We start from the raw sequence: 21244 nt of genomic DNA, 5'->3' as shown, positions 1-21244 counted from the left end.
ACCGCTACACTCTAAAAAAAAAAAGGTTCTATATTGCACCAAAAATGGTTCTTGGCTCGTAATCATAGGGGAACCTTTTTTAGTGCTATATAGCACCAATTTTGGTGCTTGAGTGGTTCTTCAGCGGTTCTTCAGAGGTTCTTCACCGGTTCTTTGACTAAGGTGCTATATAGCACCTCTGAAGAACCGCTGAAGAACCACTGAAGCACCAAAATTGGTGCTATATAGCACTAAAAAAGGTTCCCCTATGATTACGAGCCTTTTTTTTAGAGTGTACAGCCACATTCCGATGCTCACGCATGCGCACAGAGCGACAGAAATTAAGCACCATATTTAATGCTAAAAAATGTAGAAACTGAAAATAAAGCAGGCAGAAATGCTTCTACCGAAATCGCCTGCATGAGAAGAAAAATATAAACATTGTATATAGTCTTTAATTCATTGCAGACACTTCAAGAAGTAGACTACCATGCAAAAATGGCAGAATTTTTCAGGCCAAGTTCATAGGAGATATTTATAGAAAAATGCTGTCTCACAATTGAATGAATGAATTAATGTAAAGCTCAAAATTATACCAATTTGTATGCAATTCCCGTTTAAGACCCCAAGATAACAGAGAGGAGGAGGATGTTCCACAACATATTGGTATTACGATTGTGTAATATTTTTACAGCTCAGAAGAGTTAGAGCACAGTAGCTACTAGCTAGCCTATATGGGTCAATATAAATTTAAATTCCCAAGATGATATTGTTCCTGTAGTTCACAAAATATCTGGCAAGGGTATAACAAAATAATTTGAGATCTTACTAACCAACCAGGGACCTTCTGCCAGATGATGATTGACAACCCCTGGAAGTTTGAGGCCCCGGGAAACTGGCCCCAATGATCCAATCCATCCGTGGTTGTCAGTGATTTTTCAGAAGGAAGGAAGGAATGCCATCACTGCCCCTTTATAGTGGATTTCACAATGAGGTTATCTGGCTGTGTTGATCTAATCATGTAGTTTTATATTTATATATGGAACAATAAATTTGACTTGAGAAACAGAATTTGCGACAGTCTTTTCTTTCCTATTGTGTGATGTCATGTGAGTGACAGGTTGATGCAAGATCAAGGGAAGTTTTTTGGCAATTCTGAGATTTAACACATAAATTAAAAAGATAAACAAATAAATAATGATGTGCAGAGATGTATAATTTATATTAAAAATACAGCAATATTCGAAATATATAAAAGAATAGTCCATTTTGATTTCACAGTGACTTTAACTTGAGGTCTATATGCACTGTTTTGAGACACAACCACTGAAGAGAGAGAAAGTAACCCTGACACAAATCCTCATATTTTGTAAGACATTTTCAAAATGTCTTTTCCTCTCTGTTAGTCACTTCCAGCTTTTAACACAACATTTCCGTAAACCGATGCTGTGCATAGACATCAGGAAAGATAGAGGGAGTGAGAAAGAGGACATTTTGTGTGTGTGTGTGTGTGTGTGTGTGTGTGTGAGAGAGAGAGAGAGAGAGAGAGAGAGAGAGAGAGAGAGAGAGAGAGAGAGAGAGAGAGAGAGAGAGAGAGAGAGGTGGAGACACACACATACCTATACAAGTGTTCAGTATTGAAATACAGGCCTTCCCGTTCATACTCAAATATAACTTTAATTCTTGTCAGGATTATTATCGGTCGGACAGCTGGGATTCCGTTGGTCCATTTTAAAGGCTTATTTTGTTCGTTTCCGTTTCTGTCTCGTCGGGTTTCTGTTGGATCTTTAGTGTCTGGCTAGCGAGCACAGCTAACCGCAGCTAGCCGGATAAATCTCCTTTTTCCTCGGCCTCAGGAGTCCAGTACACACACAGAATGGCATTAAAACGAATTCACAAGGTAAATTATTATATTTTGTTAATAATTTTAAATTCACTGCCTTAACCCGTGTTGTGTTAGAACGCTTGATATGTATGTTCGAAAGATAGATGTTAACAAATGCTATGAGGATAGCAGGCTTGGCTATGAAGGTAGGCTGATTTTGTTTTTATTATTTTTTATATTTCGATTTGTATTATTATTATTATTTTAATGTTGTTTATTATATTATTGTTTCCTCAAAAGGAATGCTGACATTGTATTATCTATCTATCTATCTATCTATCTATCTATCTATCTATCTATCTATCTATCTATCTATCTATCTATCTATCTATCTCACATGTAATACCCATAAAGACAAGTGCCACATTGTAATACATAGTTTAAAGCTAAAATAACGACATTTCTCATATTAGATACTGGTCAAAAAAGGAGGACATACTGGAATCAGATGTTAGAACGGGGATTTTATGTGGATGTGTTTCCTCAGTGAATCACATCCATATAAACACAACCTTATGTGATTTCTCATGCTGGAACTCATTCAGGTGAATAGTATTTATGAATCATCTCTGCCACAGAAGTACTGGTTGGGATAGGATTTGCCTTACTGGTTTAGAGTAAATCCTGTGGGCATATAATGGTTACTTAATAGTTCTTTGGGTTATTCTTATCGCTTGTAATAGTGACGTTCTTTCATTTTGGTAAACACAACAATAACTTTGCGTCATTGCTAGAAGTGCTTCCTGGAAGGCTACTACAAGCACGTAATACTCCAGTTAGAAATATCCAGCCCATACCAGCGTGAAGTAGTTGCACATTAGTTGTTGAACTTGGCGAAAGGATCCTTTTTACCTGTTTCGCTGACTTTGAGAGCTTCTATGATTTAGACTGACACAGCAGATTGTTTGCGGGCAGACAGCCAAATACTTAGTTGGTCCCACTTTCTGTGGCTTGTTGTACCCATATCAAGCAGTTTTTGGGGCTAGGGAAATTAAAAACTATGGCAGATATATTCGAAGTTCAGCTGAGAATTTTAAGACTGCAAATGCCAAGTGGGCACACAGACAACCGGTTGAAAATACCAGCAATGTATCTCACAGGTGATGGCAGGGCTAGTTTATTCCCCACACCCTCATCTGAAGTATGCAGGCGTAAAAATAGCTGCCACTGTTAGTGCTAATGTTCACACTGTCCTATATTGGTTGGCTGAATGGTGTCGTACATTGACTTCCACCACTCATGGCAGCTTTGAGGATGACAGAGAATTATTTTTTTTGTTGATCATGCATTATTCTGTCAATTGACAATAAGCTGAAACGTTATTTACGAAGAATGGCATTGATTTAACTCTTCCAACCTTGTTGTTCTCATTAGGTTTGTGACACTGACTGTAAGTTCCTAGTTTAGACTGGTTAAGTTCCTCATTAGTAGCTCGGAAGAGAATCTCAGATCCAAGTTGTTTATTTTGCACATTGCAGCCAAGACGTTTCAACAAGTTCATACTTCATACAGCATTTTGGTTGATCTTGACTAAGAATTCACATTCAATTTTCTTATAATAAATCAAATTGGTTGTAGGAGGAAATAATTAGTTGGTATGAAATCGGTAAAAAAAAAACAATATCAGTCTGTGGTTTTAATTTCTACCCATAATCCCTCGAGTCTGAGTGACTGATTTTCTCATAGGCATTTGTATGTCGGTCAGCTGGTTTTGTATTCAGAGATGTGCAACCTGCCAACAATATTATGAACTAAACAGTCTACCTGTGTTTGTTTCGATGTTTCCATCTCAGACACCCTCATCATCAAAGAAACCTCTGACCTCTACTTCCTGTATGGTCACATGCTCACATGCACAGGCAAGCACTGCCAGAGGGTTGCCTGCACTTCATACATGAATTCTCAGAAATTTGCTATTTTCTTAGAAGTGGTTTATATAGTCACTGTATTTTCCCATAAAGAGAGACCGAAAGATCTAGAACGGTTGTTATTTCCTTGTTGTCTTAATTACTAGGTGTGGCCAGAGATCACAGGACTAGTTTATTATGCCAACGTTCTTCATTATTTCTTAAACCAGTGCAAGTGTACTACACCTTATTAGAGGCGTGAATCTTCACTTGCCTCACGATTTGATTTGAAAACTATTCTCTCTGCATCTTTTCATCCAATTATTTTATTAATAATAATCACTGTATTAATAATCACAATATAATAAAAAAAAATTATTAAGAAAATAAGAACAAAGATGCAAATAACACGGTAGAATATTAGAGACTAATTAAATTGCATTTGTCATCTATTTTATAGAAACATCCGGGTAAGAAATAATACAGAAATTGAATTTAGTGTATTAATTACAAATAAATGTAGTATTATTAAAGCTACAAAAGTTATTCAGTCAAGAACATTGAGTGATTCCCTCTTTTCTTTTGGTGCTTGATTAACATTAATGAGCAGCAGGTTTATTATATTAAGAACTAATGCATGGATTTAATATAATGTTACACAGACATGTGCCGGTATACGGTAATACCATACATTACGATAATAAACATGCATGGCTTAGAGGTCGACCGATTCATCGGTTTTGTGATAATTCGGTACCGATAGATGATTGGTGGAACAATCGGTTATCGGCAAAAATCCATACCGATAGTTTTTCCCAAGTGCACCTGGCTGCAGCCTGCAGATCGGGGCGGGGCTGCACCTGGGGCGCATACCTATTCCTATTGGCTCGATCTTCTTTCATAGGCATACATGATAGAAAATGTGTTTGTACTCGGTGTAGGCAGAGTAGTGCATGGATTGATGAGCAAATAGTTACAAAACTGTAAAAAAAAAAGAGGTTTCTAATGCCAGACAAATAAGATAGAGCTTGAAATGTTGACCTAGACTTAATCTGAGAATCTGAGACATTTTCAGGTGTTTTTGTTAACAACTCTAAATGTCCGTCGATTTCACAAATTAATCATTCAATGTTATTTGTGAACCAGTTGATTAAAAAAAAATCTGTTCAAAAGGTTCTGTCACGAAACGGGTCTCTGAGATCTTGATTTTAATAAAGGCCTACTTCATAAAGTGAAGATACAATTTGAGCTAAAAATTAGTCAAAATGTGATGTTTTCCAATAGGGCTGGGCGATATGGCTGAAACTGTATCACGATATAAGTGTTTCATATCAGTCGATAAATATCGATTTCGATATATACAAATATCGATTTAATTTTTAATTAATCTTGATGTATATAGCCTTCTGTACTTATAAGGAAAAATAAGTTTGCCTTTTTAGCACTATTTTAAACTTTTCTTGGGTTAAATTATATTTGCTTGCATTCATTAATATTCACTTGTGTGTGCTTATATAAGTATCATTAAAAATATTAGGATGTAATTTATTAACTTTTTTAAATTTCTTATTTAAAGAAATCTAGTCTTTGATCATGTCTAAATATTTATTCAAATGCAAAACTAAGCAGTTATGATCTGCATTACTTTTAAGAGCAACTAGACTACATGTGTATTTATTAAAGAGCCATACATGCACCTATAGTGGATAAACCATGGCTTTACAATTGAAAAGTATTATTTTTCCAGCCACAAAATGACTCTAATTTTCCTCTTTGCATTGGAATTCTCTATTCTAACCTTAATTACAACACTAATTGTAAAATAAATAATAAAAAACATATTTGAAGTGGCCATTAATGGACCATAATTATTGCACAAATAGTAGGACTATTTAGTACCGAAATATATCCTCGAAATATTCAATAAATATTATTAAACTAAAATATAGAACATTTATTTAATTGAAAAATGGCTAAGGTGTATGGTCACATTTGACCACCAATGAGTATGAGTGTGACCAATTAGTAAGGAATACCTGAGGGCTAAATACAAGAAAAAACATTAACATTAATGTTAACAATGTTGCATCTCCATCACTTTCCATAATAAAATGATCCTGTAAATATGGTTGACGTAATAAAAAATTGCTGCAAATACCTGTATAGTAAAACTGTTGTGTATCCGCTTAAGCCATTCAAATGCATTGACAGCGTGGGTTTTGGCCACAATTTGGTCATCTGAGACAAATTTTGAAAATCCTAAAAGATTCCTCTGATCCTATGCTAAAATCTTTATTCTTTGGTCGTTAGTTTGACATGTTCCCCGACAGCCGATTAATGACCGTTGCGCTCAAATTTTACCTCCAACGAAATTCTGTCAGTGTCAGACGACTTCTCCTACGACGACCATCAAATTGACTTGTTTTTCAAGACAAGCCATGATCAAAATTAACGCTAAAGATTTCTTTGTTAGCCACCATTTCAGTCCCATGTGTACTGCAGCTCACAATCACTGAACGTGAATGTGTTGATGTAAAACTGGACAAGTTTTCATGTGCACATTTTTAACGTGTCTTGACTGTCATACAGTCTGACATTAACGACAGCTGAGATCCCACACTGTGATTTTATATGTCCCGTTAAGAAATTGATTTCTGGCTGATCTCTTTATTTTCAGGTCTGGTCACTGTGATTTTGCCAAGTAAGATACCCCTTTTCCACCAGAATGAACCGGGTGCTAGAGCTAGTGCTGGTTCGGAGTTGGTTCGACTGACGAGCCTTCTTAGAACCGCTTTGCCTTTCCACGGGCTAGAGAGCCACTGCAGAGCCAGGTCTTACATCACTGTATACGTCTCATCTTTCTCAGCAATGCTAGAGAGGCAGCGGGAAACACAAACACACCAGGCTTGTTCGAGATGCATTGGCGCTGCGCAGACGATCAGCGTATGATATCAAAATACAGCATGTGCGATTCAAAAGCACTTTGATGTCATATGGCACTCAGTCTGCGCAGCACGATGCATATCGAACAAGCCTTCCATCAACAATGGGGAACATTGCGTTACTATTGATGCACATGGCTTTATGATCCTACATCGGCATTAAAACACAGCGAATCCAACGCATTCGTGCAGCTCGCCGTCATTTGTATAGACGGAGATTACAATCGAGCAGCTTTTAGCTTGATTAGCTGCTATTTCAAAAATGGTGGTCACAAATTTGTGTTCGTCTTGTTGGTCACGGTAACCCAGCCCCCAGCCCCTGACGCACGCGGTTCTTACTTTTAGACCAGCAGTGTTTTGGTGCTACTTAAAGATTCAGTAAAATATCCAAAAACCACTAGGCCAGTGTTTTTTGTTCAGTTGAGTACTTACAATATTCCAAATGTTTCCAACTATTTTTAAATTTGTGAGAAATTGCTATTTAAACCAAGGAACTGGGACGTGTGAGGGAGTCGCCTGTCAATGGCGTCATATCTGCGTTACCCTCGGTTTCCAGTTTTATTTTGCAGAAACGCTTTACTCTCACTTAGGGTTGGGTATCGTTTGGGTTTTTTTCGATTCCGGTGCCAAACCGATACTTTTAAAACGGTACCGGTGCCTGAACCAATACAAAAAAAAAAAAAAGGCCACAAAACGAGGTGGATGACATTAAATGGCTTTTTATTTATTTATTTTTTATTTAAATTGAACCATTTATTAAAAGTTTAATGTATACTTAAATGTATGAATATAAATATATACAAAACACAATTTACTTATTTACAAATTATTATTGACTTATGTACAAATTCACAGTAAAACCTAAGCCACCTAACCCAACTACAACAAGCCTAATATAACTCTAAATAACAGTTACAGTAATAACAGCAGTCGTCTAGTCTGTATTCTTGGTATGCTACAAACCAGCTTCAAGCTTCAGCTTTATTTTGAAATATGTTCATATTCTCTGGCTAAATATTTTAGAACGCATCGCCTTAATGTTTCCTTGGCGACGCGTCTTGTTTCTCACATGACACACAGCAGCCGCAATAGCGCTGACAGCTCAGCTGTATCGGGTTTATTTTGTTTTTTTTAAAAATTCAAAATATTCACATACTACTTAACTGTGTCACGAACTATCTGATGTTCAAATGTGTGAGTGAATGTGTGTTAGTTGATCTATAAAACGCAATGAGCGGCGCCATGTTAGTTTGCGCCTCAGAATCGGATCTGTCGGATTTACAACACTTGAGTTCATTCTCGTCTCACGAAATACATGAAAGTAAGTGACCAGTGAACTGGAAGAAGAATTGAGTAAACTATATAGTTACTGTATAATGTGCATGTATCTCATGTGAATAAAACATGTAACGTAAGTCAAATTATAACCGTCTGAAAGGATTGTCATTGCCGCTTTCATAGACATCAGTGTGTGTTTTTTGCTAGTAGCCTACTTATGAGCATTTAAATGTCTGAAACCTGAAATAAACATGATGTGGTTGAAAACACTGAATAGTCATGAGTTGTGATGTGACCAGCGCTGAGCGTCTGTCTCTGGCTCAGCCAAAGCGCGAAAGCACGTTTGAATTTTGGCACCGAAATGAGGAACCGAAATCTGCGTTCTGATTCGGTCCGGTACATACCGGTTATATAATATGGCACCGGGTTTCGGTACCCAATCCTACTCTCACTGCAGTGTGAACAAGTGTCATAGCAGCCGCCGAGTGAACACACAGAGTAACGTCCTAACTTAATTTTCAACACACTCAGATGTTTCTAATATGATCAACAGAGCTGCGTTACCTCATACTCATGACCGGAAAAGCGGAAGTGGCGCCGGCAACTGTGTCATAATAAAAGTCCTGCTGCTCACGAGGCATGTGTTGCGTTCATCTTCTTAACAATCGTTCCAGCGGCCTTGCTCAGCTCCACAACACTCGGCCCTGCTCTGCTTCATACTACAGTAACGTTAATAATCACATCCATGAACATGATTGACGGAAAAGTTACATAGTGCACCTTTAAGAACCACTTTTCCTGGTTCAGGCTCTGGCTCCGAACCAGCACCAGCACTGCCTTGGTGGAAAAGGGGTAAGACATAACTTTATGGATAAGTTATTTTGCCATAACTTATCCATAAAATCAGAGGGAAATGCTAGGTGAATAACACTGATGTAGAAGCACCTAACCCTGATCGCAAGCCTAAACTTGACTTAAACTGGAAACTTGTCCCTCGAATCTGATTGGTTGATTGTAATGTTGTTCCAGGATCAACAAAGATGTTGATCCAGGAGCATGTTGTGCTTGAAATCACATGATTCACAAGTATATTAACTAAGTACAAGGGCATACATACATACATTGCAGCAGATTTCTCTGAATATGAACCATATTCTGAGGCTAAAATTAAAACGGTTTGAAGTGATCCTTTTTTGCTGGAGTTTGTGACTTTTAGGTGACTGTGAGGAAACCAAAAGAACATTTTGCTCAATCAACTTCTGATGTTCTTTGTAAAGTTGCATTAAGAAGACAACAGGACCGTCATTTCCTGTCTGTTTTGTCAAGAGTTGAGAAATCTGTCAGTGTTCACATCAGTGAAGGTTGAGAGCATGTGAATTTAAAGGATAATCTGTCCACGGTTCCTATCTAATCCTGATGACACATGAGTCTCTGCTCTGATTGTTCTCCAGGGTCAACAGTTTGGGCCTTGGGGGCAGAAGAGCGTATAGTTGTGACAGTTCATTAATTGCGTTATCCGTCTGGATGAGGAATGCATCTGGATTCAAATGAAAGGACTCCTACAGAGACATTTTAGATTTCAGCTGTTTAAGTGGCTAAATGTGAATTTAAATAGAACCAGTTAACTGGCACAATGACAGATAATGTACTTGGAATCAAGATCAGATTGCTCATTCAGTACATTACAAAAGACTATCCATTAGAGCATGGTACATTATATCTGGTCTCATGCCTTACTTGTCCTGATAGTGGCATAAGACTTACATTTTTATTTGTAAATTAGCTCAATTATTATACATAACATTATAAACCAGCTGTGCAACTTCCTTGACACCCACTAAACGTTTGCACAGTGTGTGTCTTATATATTGCTTACATGTATTGCTTTAAACCAAGCTGTTTATTGATTATTCAAGAAGATTATCCAATTTTTAAATAGCCCTACTGCATAAGAGATGAAATTGACATTTTTTTGACACGTTCTATGTAGTTATAAATGTTTAAGATTCATTATAGCATGCTGCAGGACATGTTAGCTTCCAAAGGTAATTTTATGTCAACTAGCTTTATATAATGCTATCAATAATTTGTATAATTAAAAATATGAGCATTTATTTATCATAAGTGACATGGAACCTGGGAGCAATGGAAAGTGTTTAGAAATGTATAGAAACTGTATGGATGGATGGAAGATGACGTAGTTGATACCCGGAATAATAAAAAAGAGAACGTTTTGTTTTTTTAACTAAATTATTATACATACTTAACATTTATGAACCATCTGTTCAACTTCATTGAGAGTTTGCACAGTGTCTTATTGCTTGCATTTATTGCTTAAAACCAAGCAGTTTATTGGTTATTCAAGAAGATTTTTCATTTTTAACCACCATACTGTTCAATACTGATGCATCCTCTTTGTCTTTAGGAGCTGACTGATCTGGGCCGGGACCCCCCAGCGCAATGCTCCGCAGGACCGGTTGGAGATGACTGTGAGTTATTTTGCTCTGTTTTCATTACCTGTCTCCGAGCATATCACAGAGCTCACTGTAATGAGACGTTTCTCGCTCTTTATTTGCAGTGTTTCACTGGCAAGCAACAATTATGGGACCTGTAAGTGGATATATGTCCTTATTTGCATATGCATATTAATGATTGATTGTGGCATTTATTTGCATGCAGTGTCTGTATTGTTATAGCACTGAATTCACTAAAGGAATCGTGTAACTCTGTTGTTTTTTCTTTGTTTCTTTACAGAATGACAGTCCATATCAGGGGGGGGTGTTTTTCTTGACCATTCATTTTCCTACAGACTACCCTTTCAAACCACCTAAGGCAAGAATCAAGTATTTAAACAACCTACAGGTTTAATCGGTCTCTAAAGAATAGATTTTAACAAGATTGTGGCATTTTTAGCAGTATTTTGCACACGGTCACATTCTAGAGATCTACAGTAAAATATCAGTTGGTATGTTTGAAATGTATGCTGTCTGATCGTCTGTTTCACCCTCTCATTTGCAGGTTGCGTTCACCACAAGAATTTATCACCCAAATATTAACAGTAATGGCAGCATCTGTTTGGATATTCTAAGGTCGCAGTGGTCTCCTGCGTTAACTATCTCTAAAGGTGAGCCAATACAAAATAACAGAGAACAAAATCATTGACCTTAATGTAATCCTTTTTTCTTAAGAGTCATTTTATTGGATGGGCGAGATATGCATTAATATTGTTTATACCGTGTGCCAACCGTTCTCTTTCTGTTGCAGTTCTATTGTCCATCTGCTCACTGTTATGTGATCCAAACCCAGATGATCCATTAGTGCCAGAGATAGCACGTATCTATAAAACAGACAATGAAAAGTAAGTGTATTTGTTTGTCTTAAGCCTTATCATTAATATGTTCAAAATTAAATCTTTAAAAAAAGCATTTTTACAGTTTAAAGGTGCACTGTGTAAATTTTAGCGGAATTGCAACCGCCCACCGCTTACCCCTTCCTTTTCGGAGGACATAGAGAAGCTACGGTGGCCGACACAGGACAAAGATGTCGTCGTCTGAGACGGCAAAGAGTAGTTGGCGCTCTGTAGAGCAGTTTGTCCGTTTAGGGCTACTGTAGAAACATGGCGGCGCAAAATGGGGACTTCACTGTAAGGGGAGCCCTGGTGTATGTAGATAGAAATGGCTAACTTTAATTCTAAAGGCCTGTTCACACCGGGATGATTTTCGCGTATGCTTAACGCCTCGTGACTGAACAAAGGGCGCCAGTGTGAGTGTTCACACCAACTCGCAAAACGCCAGGCGTAAAAGCGTCATTTAAAAAAAAAACCTTAGGTTCGTTTTTTTGGTTTTGACACGGCGAGTTAAAAACTGGCCGACCAATGAGATCGAGATCGGCACTTTTGTTCACGTGCCTGGAGCTGCTGCAGTTAAAGTAAAACACAACTTGGTGGCGCTCAAGCACAAAACGGTCTTGCAGAGCACACATTGATACGACGAAGAAGAAGAACGTACACAAAGAAGATGAGCTGCTAATGCTGCTTGCCAGTTAGAAAAAAAGTGTGCGAATGGTTTTTGCAAGCAAGTCTCTTCTTCTTCTGTGTGACAAGCGAGTGTCAGAAGTGTAAAGTGGCGCAGCACTACCTTGTGTACCGGGAGCGCCATCTACTGAATTTGCACTCGGCGTATCGCCAGTGAAAATCGCTTCGGTGTGAACACTCAATATGCGCCGAAAAACGCTGGCGATAAGCACGCACGATATTCGTCCCGGAGTGTACAGGCCTTAAGGTAATAACATCACGGTTCCTTATGTAACGTCTTTATACACCACTGAAAACATTATGTATATTATATTGCGTTTCTGTCAATAGATCCTCATAAATATTACACACTGCACCTTTAATCCAGGCTGTTTGGTCTTTAGCTGGTGTAAAAAATAAGAGATACCTTTTTGATATTAAAGATTAGAGACGATCTCATGTCAGGTCTCATGCCACAAGCTCTTGCGAGGTTGAAAAGAATCTCGCAATATCAGCATGACGGAATTGAATTTGTGGCAAAAATTTACAGTGCTTGCATACAGGGCTGTACCCTACCTACCATTGAGGTCCGGACCTCTGTATTTTTCCGAAGTGTATATAATAAAGGTTGTAAAATACTTGCCTAATGTTAACTCTACTTTGGCGCTGCAAAGATTTCGTACATCGCCAAGACAACCGACCTTTTCATCTGAGCTGCTTCAGTGGTCTAACACCGCGCTCCAATGTCAAGATGTTTGAGATGATCAATCAAATCAAAGTAGGCGGGCTTTGTTCACAGCCGGCTGAGCGCGAATCACAGCGTGATGCTTCAGTTAACGGTCATAAGTGCAAAGTAAGATGCAAGTAGCTAAACTAAACGTTTAATATTTGACCGCTGTAAAACGATATAACTGGTAAAGAACTCACAGAAACTTTTGTCTAATTTTGCTATTTTGAATTGAAGATGTATCATTTACGTGATTCATGTAATTTGTTACTGTCAATTTGACGATATGAAACATTAACAAAGTAATTTTCACCAACTCTCCTATCAAGCTCAAATTTTGGGACGTCTGTATTTATAAAACCCTGTGGAGTTTATAAAAGATGATTAGTTTAAATATTTCAAAATGCACCTGCATTGTTTTGCATTTTGTTACTTTCAGTCGAATAAAAGATAATTTTTCCAGTCACATATTTCAGCATTTAAAAAAACAACTGTTAAAATATGATCTCGTTCTTGTGAGCCCAATATCGTGTATCGTCTTGTGCGCTAAGTGTATCATCACACCCCTACTTTTAGATAGTGTAAATAGTTTGATTTCTCCTCTCAGGTATAATAAACTAGCCAGGGAATGGACAGAGAAATATGCCATGTTATAGGGCTTAAGGTGAGCAAGGTATCGTGGGAAAGTGTGTTTGTGTGAGCATGAAAAAGGCTTACTAATCTCTGGACGTCACCATTGTGCAGTACAGTGCTAATGTTATTGATGGTGTTCATAACTGGATGTTGCTTTTCAAAAAGAAAATCATATTACACATTAGACACATACGCTACCGGTCAAAAATTTTGGTTCAGTAAGATATTTTGTTTTTAAAAAGAAATGACCTTTTATTCAGCAAGGACGCTCTAAATCGATAAAAGAAGACAACAAAAAAAATAATTTAAGTAAGTAAATGTTCTTTTAAATGTTCTACTCATGAGAGAATGCTACAAAAAATGCTGCAAATCATATTAGAATGATCATGTGACACTGAAGACTGGACTAATTATGCTGAAAATTCAGCTTTGACATTTAAAAATGTACATTTATTTACAAATTACATTTTTAAATATATTTAAATAGAAACAGTACTCTTAAATTATAGTAATATTTCAAAATATTACAGTTTTTACTGTATTTTTCATTAAATAAATGCAGCCTTATGAGCATAAGAGAATTCCAACCCCAAACTTTTGAACGGTAGTGTATGACTGGTAAAAATGTCATTTTATTTTGAAAATGAATTTGTTTTCTTGCTACTGAAATGAACATGATGCATGGGAAATGTTTGCATATAAATGGGAGTGATTTGTAATATATTGTGTGTGTGTGTGTGTGTGTGTGTGTGTGTGTGTGCGCATATACCATGGATGGATGGATAGATGTGTGTATACACACAGACACGCATACAACAAGATAAAGAAAAATACATTTGTGAATCTAACTCACTTTGAATGTTGACGATTTCTGACTTTTTTTATGCGTTATTATTTTGATTGTGATTCATTTCATTGAATTTAGTTTTTTTCTCATACAAACCAGCCAGTTACAGCCCATTCACATTTTTAAATGTTTACTTTTCAAAGGCCATGCATATAAAAATCAGATCTAAATATGTCTGGTTTTATCATAGGTTTGATGACAAAAGGTTTGGTTGAGGTAAACAGTTCAGGCTAGCATCAAAGTAAATAATAGAAGTAATGTTTAGAGTTGCAGTGTAGACACGGCGAAGATGCCACTGTGTTTGACCTTGAGCTGTTTCTGCACTCTGTGTGTTTATGTTGGCCTGAGCCGAGTTGGCAGACGCACCGCTTACACAGCGTGTGTGTGACCGTGCCTCTGCAACAGCGTCTGCGCCAATGCCACACTTCATTTCTCTTTCTTTCTCTTGCACAGGTACAACAGAATAGCTCGGGAATGGACTCAAAAGTACGCCATGTGATACCCGAGGAACATCAGACCAATCTGCAGTATAGCTGGAGAAAAAAAATTGAACAACTTTATTTTTTTTTCTTCCCCCTCAATGAATTGACATTTCCCCATGTATTCAGACGATATCAGTTCTGCTTGGTTATTTTGACCCCTTTCAACCTTCATTCACATGCTGTAAAAAAAGACCACGATATTGCAAAGATCACCAACTTTTATGTTCAGAAAATGCTCGTGTCAAAGAAGCATGTTTTAACTACGAGCTCAGACCTTTTTTATTGAGATAAGAAAAGAAAAAAACATAACTAAGGTGAAACCATCGAACGCTTCTGACTCACGCCACTGGCTAGAGGTGCTATTTCAGAAAAAGAAACAAGGATTCCGCAGGTGCCAGCGTACCTCAAAGTCGATCTTTTGCGCGGTTGGCCTTCATGTTTTTATATGCTTTTACAATAGCAATGAGAAGAACTATGGTCTGTGAAATATATTCTTGCTTATATCTGACTGTTTCTTACCAAATCAGTCACGTCATTGTATCAGCAGTTACGGAAAATATATATTTTGCATGTTAATGGAACAACTAAAGTAATTGGTCTGTGGTCTGCCAAAAATGAATATCTGCAGACGATGTTAAGCAAATACATGTCCACTCTTAGAGTCTGAGAACTTATTTTGTTACTCCTTTTCTCTCCTCTTTTTGATGTTTTTAGAATGGGGAGCTATTAGTTTGTCTATCCTCCTAAACACTGTTCTCTCATTGCACTGAATATATGTGATTGGAAGCTCTCAACGGATGACTGATCAACTAATAGCTCTACTAGCTGTTCATTTTGTTTGCTCAATAAAGTTGCTAAACTATCATTTTGTGTTTCCTTCTGCGGTACCACTGAGAGGAGTCCGTTTGAGAACGTTGCACCAATTGCACTTTATTCAGTTCACTGTATTCAATATCTGGGACAATAATGTTACGCGAATGGACGGAATTTGATACTCTAGTTGTTCGACCATGTTGCTAACATGCATGACCTATCGTTCAATTGAGATCTCTCAACAACTGCTGGACTATAATTAGTTCTCTGAAGGAGGGACCCCAGTTGTGAGGTGAAGAGCAGCTAACTAACACCATTGACTTTATATATGGACATGTGTAGAGCGGTCAACGTGTTCAAAAAGCGCAATTTATTGAGTTTTTTAAGGCACTTATTTAAAAAAATCCTGCAGAAACCTGCATTCCCAGGTCCAAAGTATTTATTTACTGAACATGGATGGTTTAAAGGGATTCCCCCAAAAATGAAAATTGTCATCATTTACTCACCCTCAAGTTTAAGCTCAACACAAAAGAAGATATTTTGAAGAATGTTTGTAACCAAGCAGATAGAGCAACCATTGTCTACCATAGTAGGTAAAAATACTATTGTAGTCAATGGTTGCTCTATCTGCTTTGTAACAAACATTCTTCAAAATATCTTCTTTTGTGTTCAGCAGAACAAAAAACTCACACAGGTTTGGAACAACTTAAGGGCGAGTAAATGACAGAATTAAAATTGTTGGGTAAACTGATCCCTTTAAAGAGCCTCCTGACGAGCTCAAATATGACCCAAACCTCTTTAAAACCAGCCAGCAGATCACCCTGACAAGGGTAGGAGGTTTGTAAACCATTTTAGACTTTTTGTTTTCATGTTCAAATACAGCATTGTCCCCAAGTGGGCGCAAGCGAGACGTTTTTGAGAGCAAGACATGTTAAACAGGAGTTACGTCACAGGGAATTTCCAGTAAGGAAGTCAAGCTGTCTATTCAAACGTCGCGTTGATCTCGACATGATTTACTGTGATCATTCGCGACGGGCGATTAAAATCGATTGATCGGTCCATGTGCCTTTTTAACCTCAGAGGGTCTTCTGCATATCCATGTCTAGTAACGTTAGACGCAAAAATCATCCTGAATAAGGAACCTGCCTTGAACTGACTTTCTATGAGCTTACGTTAGTTGACTTCAGCGCAACATGGAGAAATAAGTCGTAACGAATAAGAAAACTTGACTCGGAACCCCAGATCCCAGCTGTTTGATGTTGATCCTGAACTTCGAATATCTGTCAGGAAAGGTAAGCACCCTCGTAGATCCAGCCATGCTTGTTGTCTTTGAGTTGCCCATGTTGCCATCTAAAGGTTGTTGTGATACTTTGTGCTACTGAACTTCCTATTTCTGCCTCAGAGGCCAAATGCACATTTCAGCTCTCAAGGACTTTTGATAAACTCGTTTAGGTGAGTAGCCCACGAACAACTCATGATGCACATTAATAGTGTGTTTTTGAAGTTGCTCAGGATAGACAATAGAAAGTTTGTGAGAAGTGACTGCTATGTGTTGTGCTGGCCTTGTGTCAAAATCTATCAATACAGTATATTTGGCTATCAAGACGCGTTCGGTCCGAACATCCGGAGTTGACTAGAATTTAAGTTTTATTCCAATTTCGATTCTAATGTTCCAAACGCGCGAGATAGTTTGTTTTATTCGGGTGTCATTCAGTGTTTGAGACAAACAGTGTTGTTGGGATTTTTCCTCATTCCAATAACGCTAATAATGTTTTAAAACTTTAATGAAACGAATAAATCAAAGAATTGCTCACTGGTTCGTTCAGTGACCGACTCAACAGGTCACAACGCCAGAAGGTGGCGAGACAGACATTTTCTTTGCTTTGCTGTGAGTGATTCACTTGATCTTTCACTCAACTGATTCCCTACAAAGACAACAAAACAGATTTGCATTTTCATCCATCACAACTGCAATTTTTATATATAAAGACACAAATAATCGCATCCCTGCATCTTAAAGGGATAGTTAACCCATTTTTTTATTATTAATTACTCACCTTCATATTGTCCTGTTTAACACTGTGAAGCTGCTTTGAAACAATCTGCATTGTAAAAAGCGCTATACAAATAAAGTTGATGTGGTTCCAACCCCATAAGACTTTCATTCATCTTCTGAACACAAATCAAGATCTTTTTGATGAAATCTGAGAGCTTTCTGTCCCTCCATAGACACACAACTTATCCTTTGATGCTTCAAAAAGTTCATAAAGAGATTGCAAAACTAATCCATATGAATTGAGCTGGTTAGTCAAAATTTTCTGAAGAAACTCGATCGCTAATATGATTAACTGATCGAATTTAGGCTTTTATTCACATACACAGATGCTCAACCAAACCTCATTGGTTCTTGCTGAAGCTCAAACGTGCTGCGTAACATGAGAATGAACCTCATTGGTTCTTGAGGAAGCTCAAACGTGCTGCGTAACACAAGAATGAACCTCATTGGTTCTTGAGGAAGCTCAAACGTGCTGCGTAACACAAGAATGAACCTCATTGGTTCTTGAGGAAGCTCAAACGTGCTGCGTAACACGAGGATGAACCTCATTGGTTCTTGAGGAAGCTCAAACGTGCTGCGTAACACAACAATGAACCTCATTGGTTCTTGAGGAAGCTCAAACGTGCTGCGTAACTTGAGAATGAACCTCATTGGTTCTTGAGGAAGCTCAAACGTGCTGCGTAACTTGAGAATGAACCTCATTGGTTCTTGAGGAAGCTCAAACGTGCTGCGTAACACTAGAATGAACCTCATTGGTTCTTGCGCAAACTCAAGTAAACATGCTTGAGCTTCCGTTTACCACAACTGATGTGCAAGTTGATGAATGTTTATATGTGAATAAAAGCATAAATTCAATCTGTTCATCATATAAAGTGATCGTGTCTCTTCAGAAAATGTTGGACTAAACTGCTGAATTCATATGGATTAATTAGGACAGAAATCGCTCAGATTGCATCAAAAAGATCTTCATTTGCGTTCCGAAGATGAACGAAAGTCTTGTATGGAACGACATGAGGGCGAGTAATGACAGAATTTAGAATTTTCATTTTTAGATGAACTAAACATTTAAATGTGTATTGTCGGTTGTCCATCAGTCATTTAATACAGTTATTCCATAAAACCTTTTTGATTTCATGGTGACTTTAAAGCGTTTGCCTCCTTTCCTTGCAAATTGTCATTCACAATCAAAAACAAGCTGGCTTGTTCATTTAGTTTGCTCATGAACAACATGTCTAGCTTAGTGCCACTTTGAGTCTTGTGCAGATTCAAGACTGACTGATTCAGAAAAATGTCATCTTTGATGACAGGAATGCAGCTTCAAAAAGGGGTAACTTCAGGTAAAGAAAATGTGAGTCAGTGACTATTTTCTGAATATGAATCATGAATTAGGTTTTTTTTTCTCCTTAGGAATCATGGCTGGAGAGGACCCATACCATACAGGGGTGAGGAAATGTTTTCTACAACCTTTGGAGTCACAATTGCCATTCGAAACTTATTTTACTTCAGGAATCGGACATTTTTGCCTTTGGTGTCTGCTGTAAGACCAGGGAGTTCATAGGCTCAGTTTTGATTTCATGTTGACTTTAAGCTTCCGTTGCTACCTGGCTGCTAATTTATTTAAGAAAATGTTTATTGTCATGAAGATCACATAGATGGCAGACTGACAGCTCATGTATAATTATCTTCACAAGATAAGCATAGACCTCAGAGCTTTGTAGTGTTGTATGCCTTTGAACGCATATAAAGCCTGATAGTAAATGATTAATAAATTTGAAAAGGACATATTCATTTCTGTAAATACCACAGCATCACACAGGAAGTTTCTCTTAGAAAGCTGAGGAGGTTTTCCTTCTTCCTGCCTGTTGTGGTTGTTATTTCAACTTTAACACAGCAGCAAATTAAGATGTAGACTACAGTTTTGTATCCACATTTGTCTTCACTGACTTCATTTATCTTACACCTTTGCTAATCTGACTCCTAAATTCAAACTCTGTCCTTTGTGTCTTTATGACACAAAGTCATGAAGCGTTTTCTAAAGTATGTTGTTACATGGGTTGGATTCGAAGCGTTTACAAAGGTCATGATTTATCTTACAAATATCTTCCTTTGTGTTCAGCAGAACAAAGACATTCATACAGGTCTGAAACAACTTGAGCATGACTAAATGATGACAGAATTGTCATTTTTGCGTGAACTATTCCTTTTAATGTGGTTTAATATGTTACCATGACACATACATAATCTGGATATGACCAAATTCTAAATATATGTATAATAATAAGACTATTATTGTGCATATAACCTAATCAAGTGTGTCTAATTGTTTTTGTTTTTATACTCTGAAGTTCATGGAACCACTTGAGTTCGGTAACGACACAATATGGATGACCATGGACCCGACAACATATCCGGGCATGCACAACAATAATGTTATGAGGACAGGTAAGAGTTCCATTCATGTTTCATTCGACTTGTCGTTCAATCAAGGTCTTAAATTCACCATTGAAACAGAAGTTGTTATAATATTTGTTTCCCCTATTGTGATGTATATCTGAGTGAAGTGGCTTCTTGAACAAGAAAAACTGTAGGGCGGGACTTGATTTTGCCCCTCAGGAATTGGTTGGATGGTTGTGGTTTGCTATTGCTGTGTTGTCATTTGAGTGATAGGTTGTCCCACATCATCAGAGAAGAGAACAGATGTCGCTGCAAGAGGGAGGGGAAGATATTTTGATTAAAGGATAAGTTGACTTCAAAATGAAAATGTCCTGATAATTTACTCACCCCCATCTCATCCAAGATGTTGATGTCTTTCTTCCTTCAGTCGAAAATAAATTAAGTTTTTTGAGGAAAACATTCCTGGATTTTTCTCCACATCATTGACTTCCATGGCAGCCAAAATGGTGAAGTTCCAAATCAATGCAGTTTCAAAGCGCTTCAGAGGTTCTGCACCAACCCAGATGAGGAATAGGGTCTTATCTAGCCAAATGATTGGTCATTTAAAAAACAAAAAACAAAAAATGAATATACTTTTTAACCTAAATTGCTCATCTTGCACTGCTCTGCGACACGCCAAGGATTGCGCAATCATGGCGGAAAGGTCACGCAAGACGTAGGCGGAAGTCCCGCCCCAAGCGAACGTGCGAGGACTAATACAAACTCCCTTTACCAAAAAACACTCTATCTTCAACTTCAAGATTGTCCGACATCGTTGGTTTACCTTTTTTTGCTAAATGGTGTTTTAGTAACAAAGTTCGGGAGGATCAGTTTCAGATAATTGACACAAGTGGAGAGCACTCATCAATAAAGGTGTGTATATATATATATATACTCAGCAGTCTTACCTCTGTCCATTGGCAGTCTATCAGCATCCCTCCATCACCCCTTCTCCACACTTTCAGTTCTAATCACTTACATAACACGGGGGTACTCTGGGTTCGGGCCAAATTCCGATCTCGAAGCCCTCCCCCCGGACAGCACGCCAAATACACATTTAAATTTACTCTCCATAAATTATATGTAAGTGAACTCGTGAAAGGGTGTTCGTATTAGTCTTCGCATGTGTGCTTTGTAAACACGGGGCGGTACTTCCGCCTACGTCTGGCGTGACCTTTTCGATATGATTACGCAATCCTTGGCATGTCGCAGACCAGCGCAAGATGAGCAATTTAGGTTAAAAAGTATATTCGTTAATTTTTTTTTGAGAAATGATGATCGTTTGGCTTGATAAGACCCAATTCCTCGTC

General features: G+C 37.8%; 2 protein-coding genes across 4 annotated transcripts in view; both read left to right on the top strand.

Moving 5' to 3' along the window:
- The first annotated feature begins 1424 nt into the window (after positions 1-1424).
- ube2d2l (ubiquitin-conjugating enzyme E2D 2, like) lies at positions 1425-15497 on the top strand. 2 transcript variants are annotated; one of them, XM_079838584.1, is made up of 8 exons: positions 1428-1879; positions 10357-10420; positions 10510-10541; positions 10686-10763; positions 10950-11055; positions 11196-11289; positions 13278-13334; positions 14604-15497. In XM_079838584.1, the coding sequence occupies exons 1-7, from the start codon at positions 1856-1858 to the stop codon at positions 13324-13326; spliced, it is 447 nt and encodes a 148-aa protein (XP_079694710.1). In that variant the 5' UTR covers positions 1428-1855; the 3' UTR covers positions 13327-13334; positions 14604-15497. The 2 variants fall into 2 exon arrangements, with proteins under 2 accessions (XP_079694711.1, XP_079694710.1); XM_079838585.1 differs by lacking the exon at positions 13278-13334 and having other exon boundaries at positions 1425-1879.
- Positions 15498-16362: 865 nt separating this feature from the next.
- The window catches only part of nfkb1 (nuclear factor of kappa light polypeptide gene enhancer in B-cells 1), a 45335-nt gene continuing 40453 nt past the window's right edge, over positions 16363-21244 (top strand). Inside the window, exons 1-4 of one of the 2 annotated variants that reach the window (XM_079838768.1) lie at positions 16363-16737; positions 16848-16897; positions 18909-18943; positions 19847-19943. In XM_079838768.1, coding sequence (XP_079694894.1) covers positions 18914-18943; positions 19847-19943 — 127 coding nt within the window. In that variant the 5' untranslated portion in view covers positions 16363-16737; positions 16848-16897; positions 18909-18913. The remainder of the gene's footprint in view (positions 16738-16847; positions 16898-18908; positions 18944-19846; positions 19944-21244) is intronic. The other variant, XM_079838767.1, reaches the window with a different exon arrangement.

Source organism: Gobio gobio, assembly GCF_949357685.1.
Source record: "Gobio gobio genome assembly, chromosome: 16".
NCBI classification, from domain to species: Eukaryota; Metazoa; Chordata; class Actinopteri; order Cypriniformes; family Gobionidae; genus Gobio; species Gobio gobio.
This window is presented reverse-complemented; position numbering and strand designations above follow the sequence as displayed.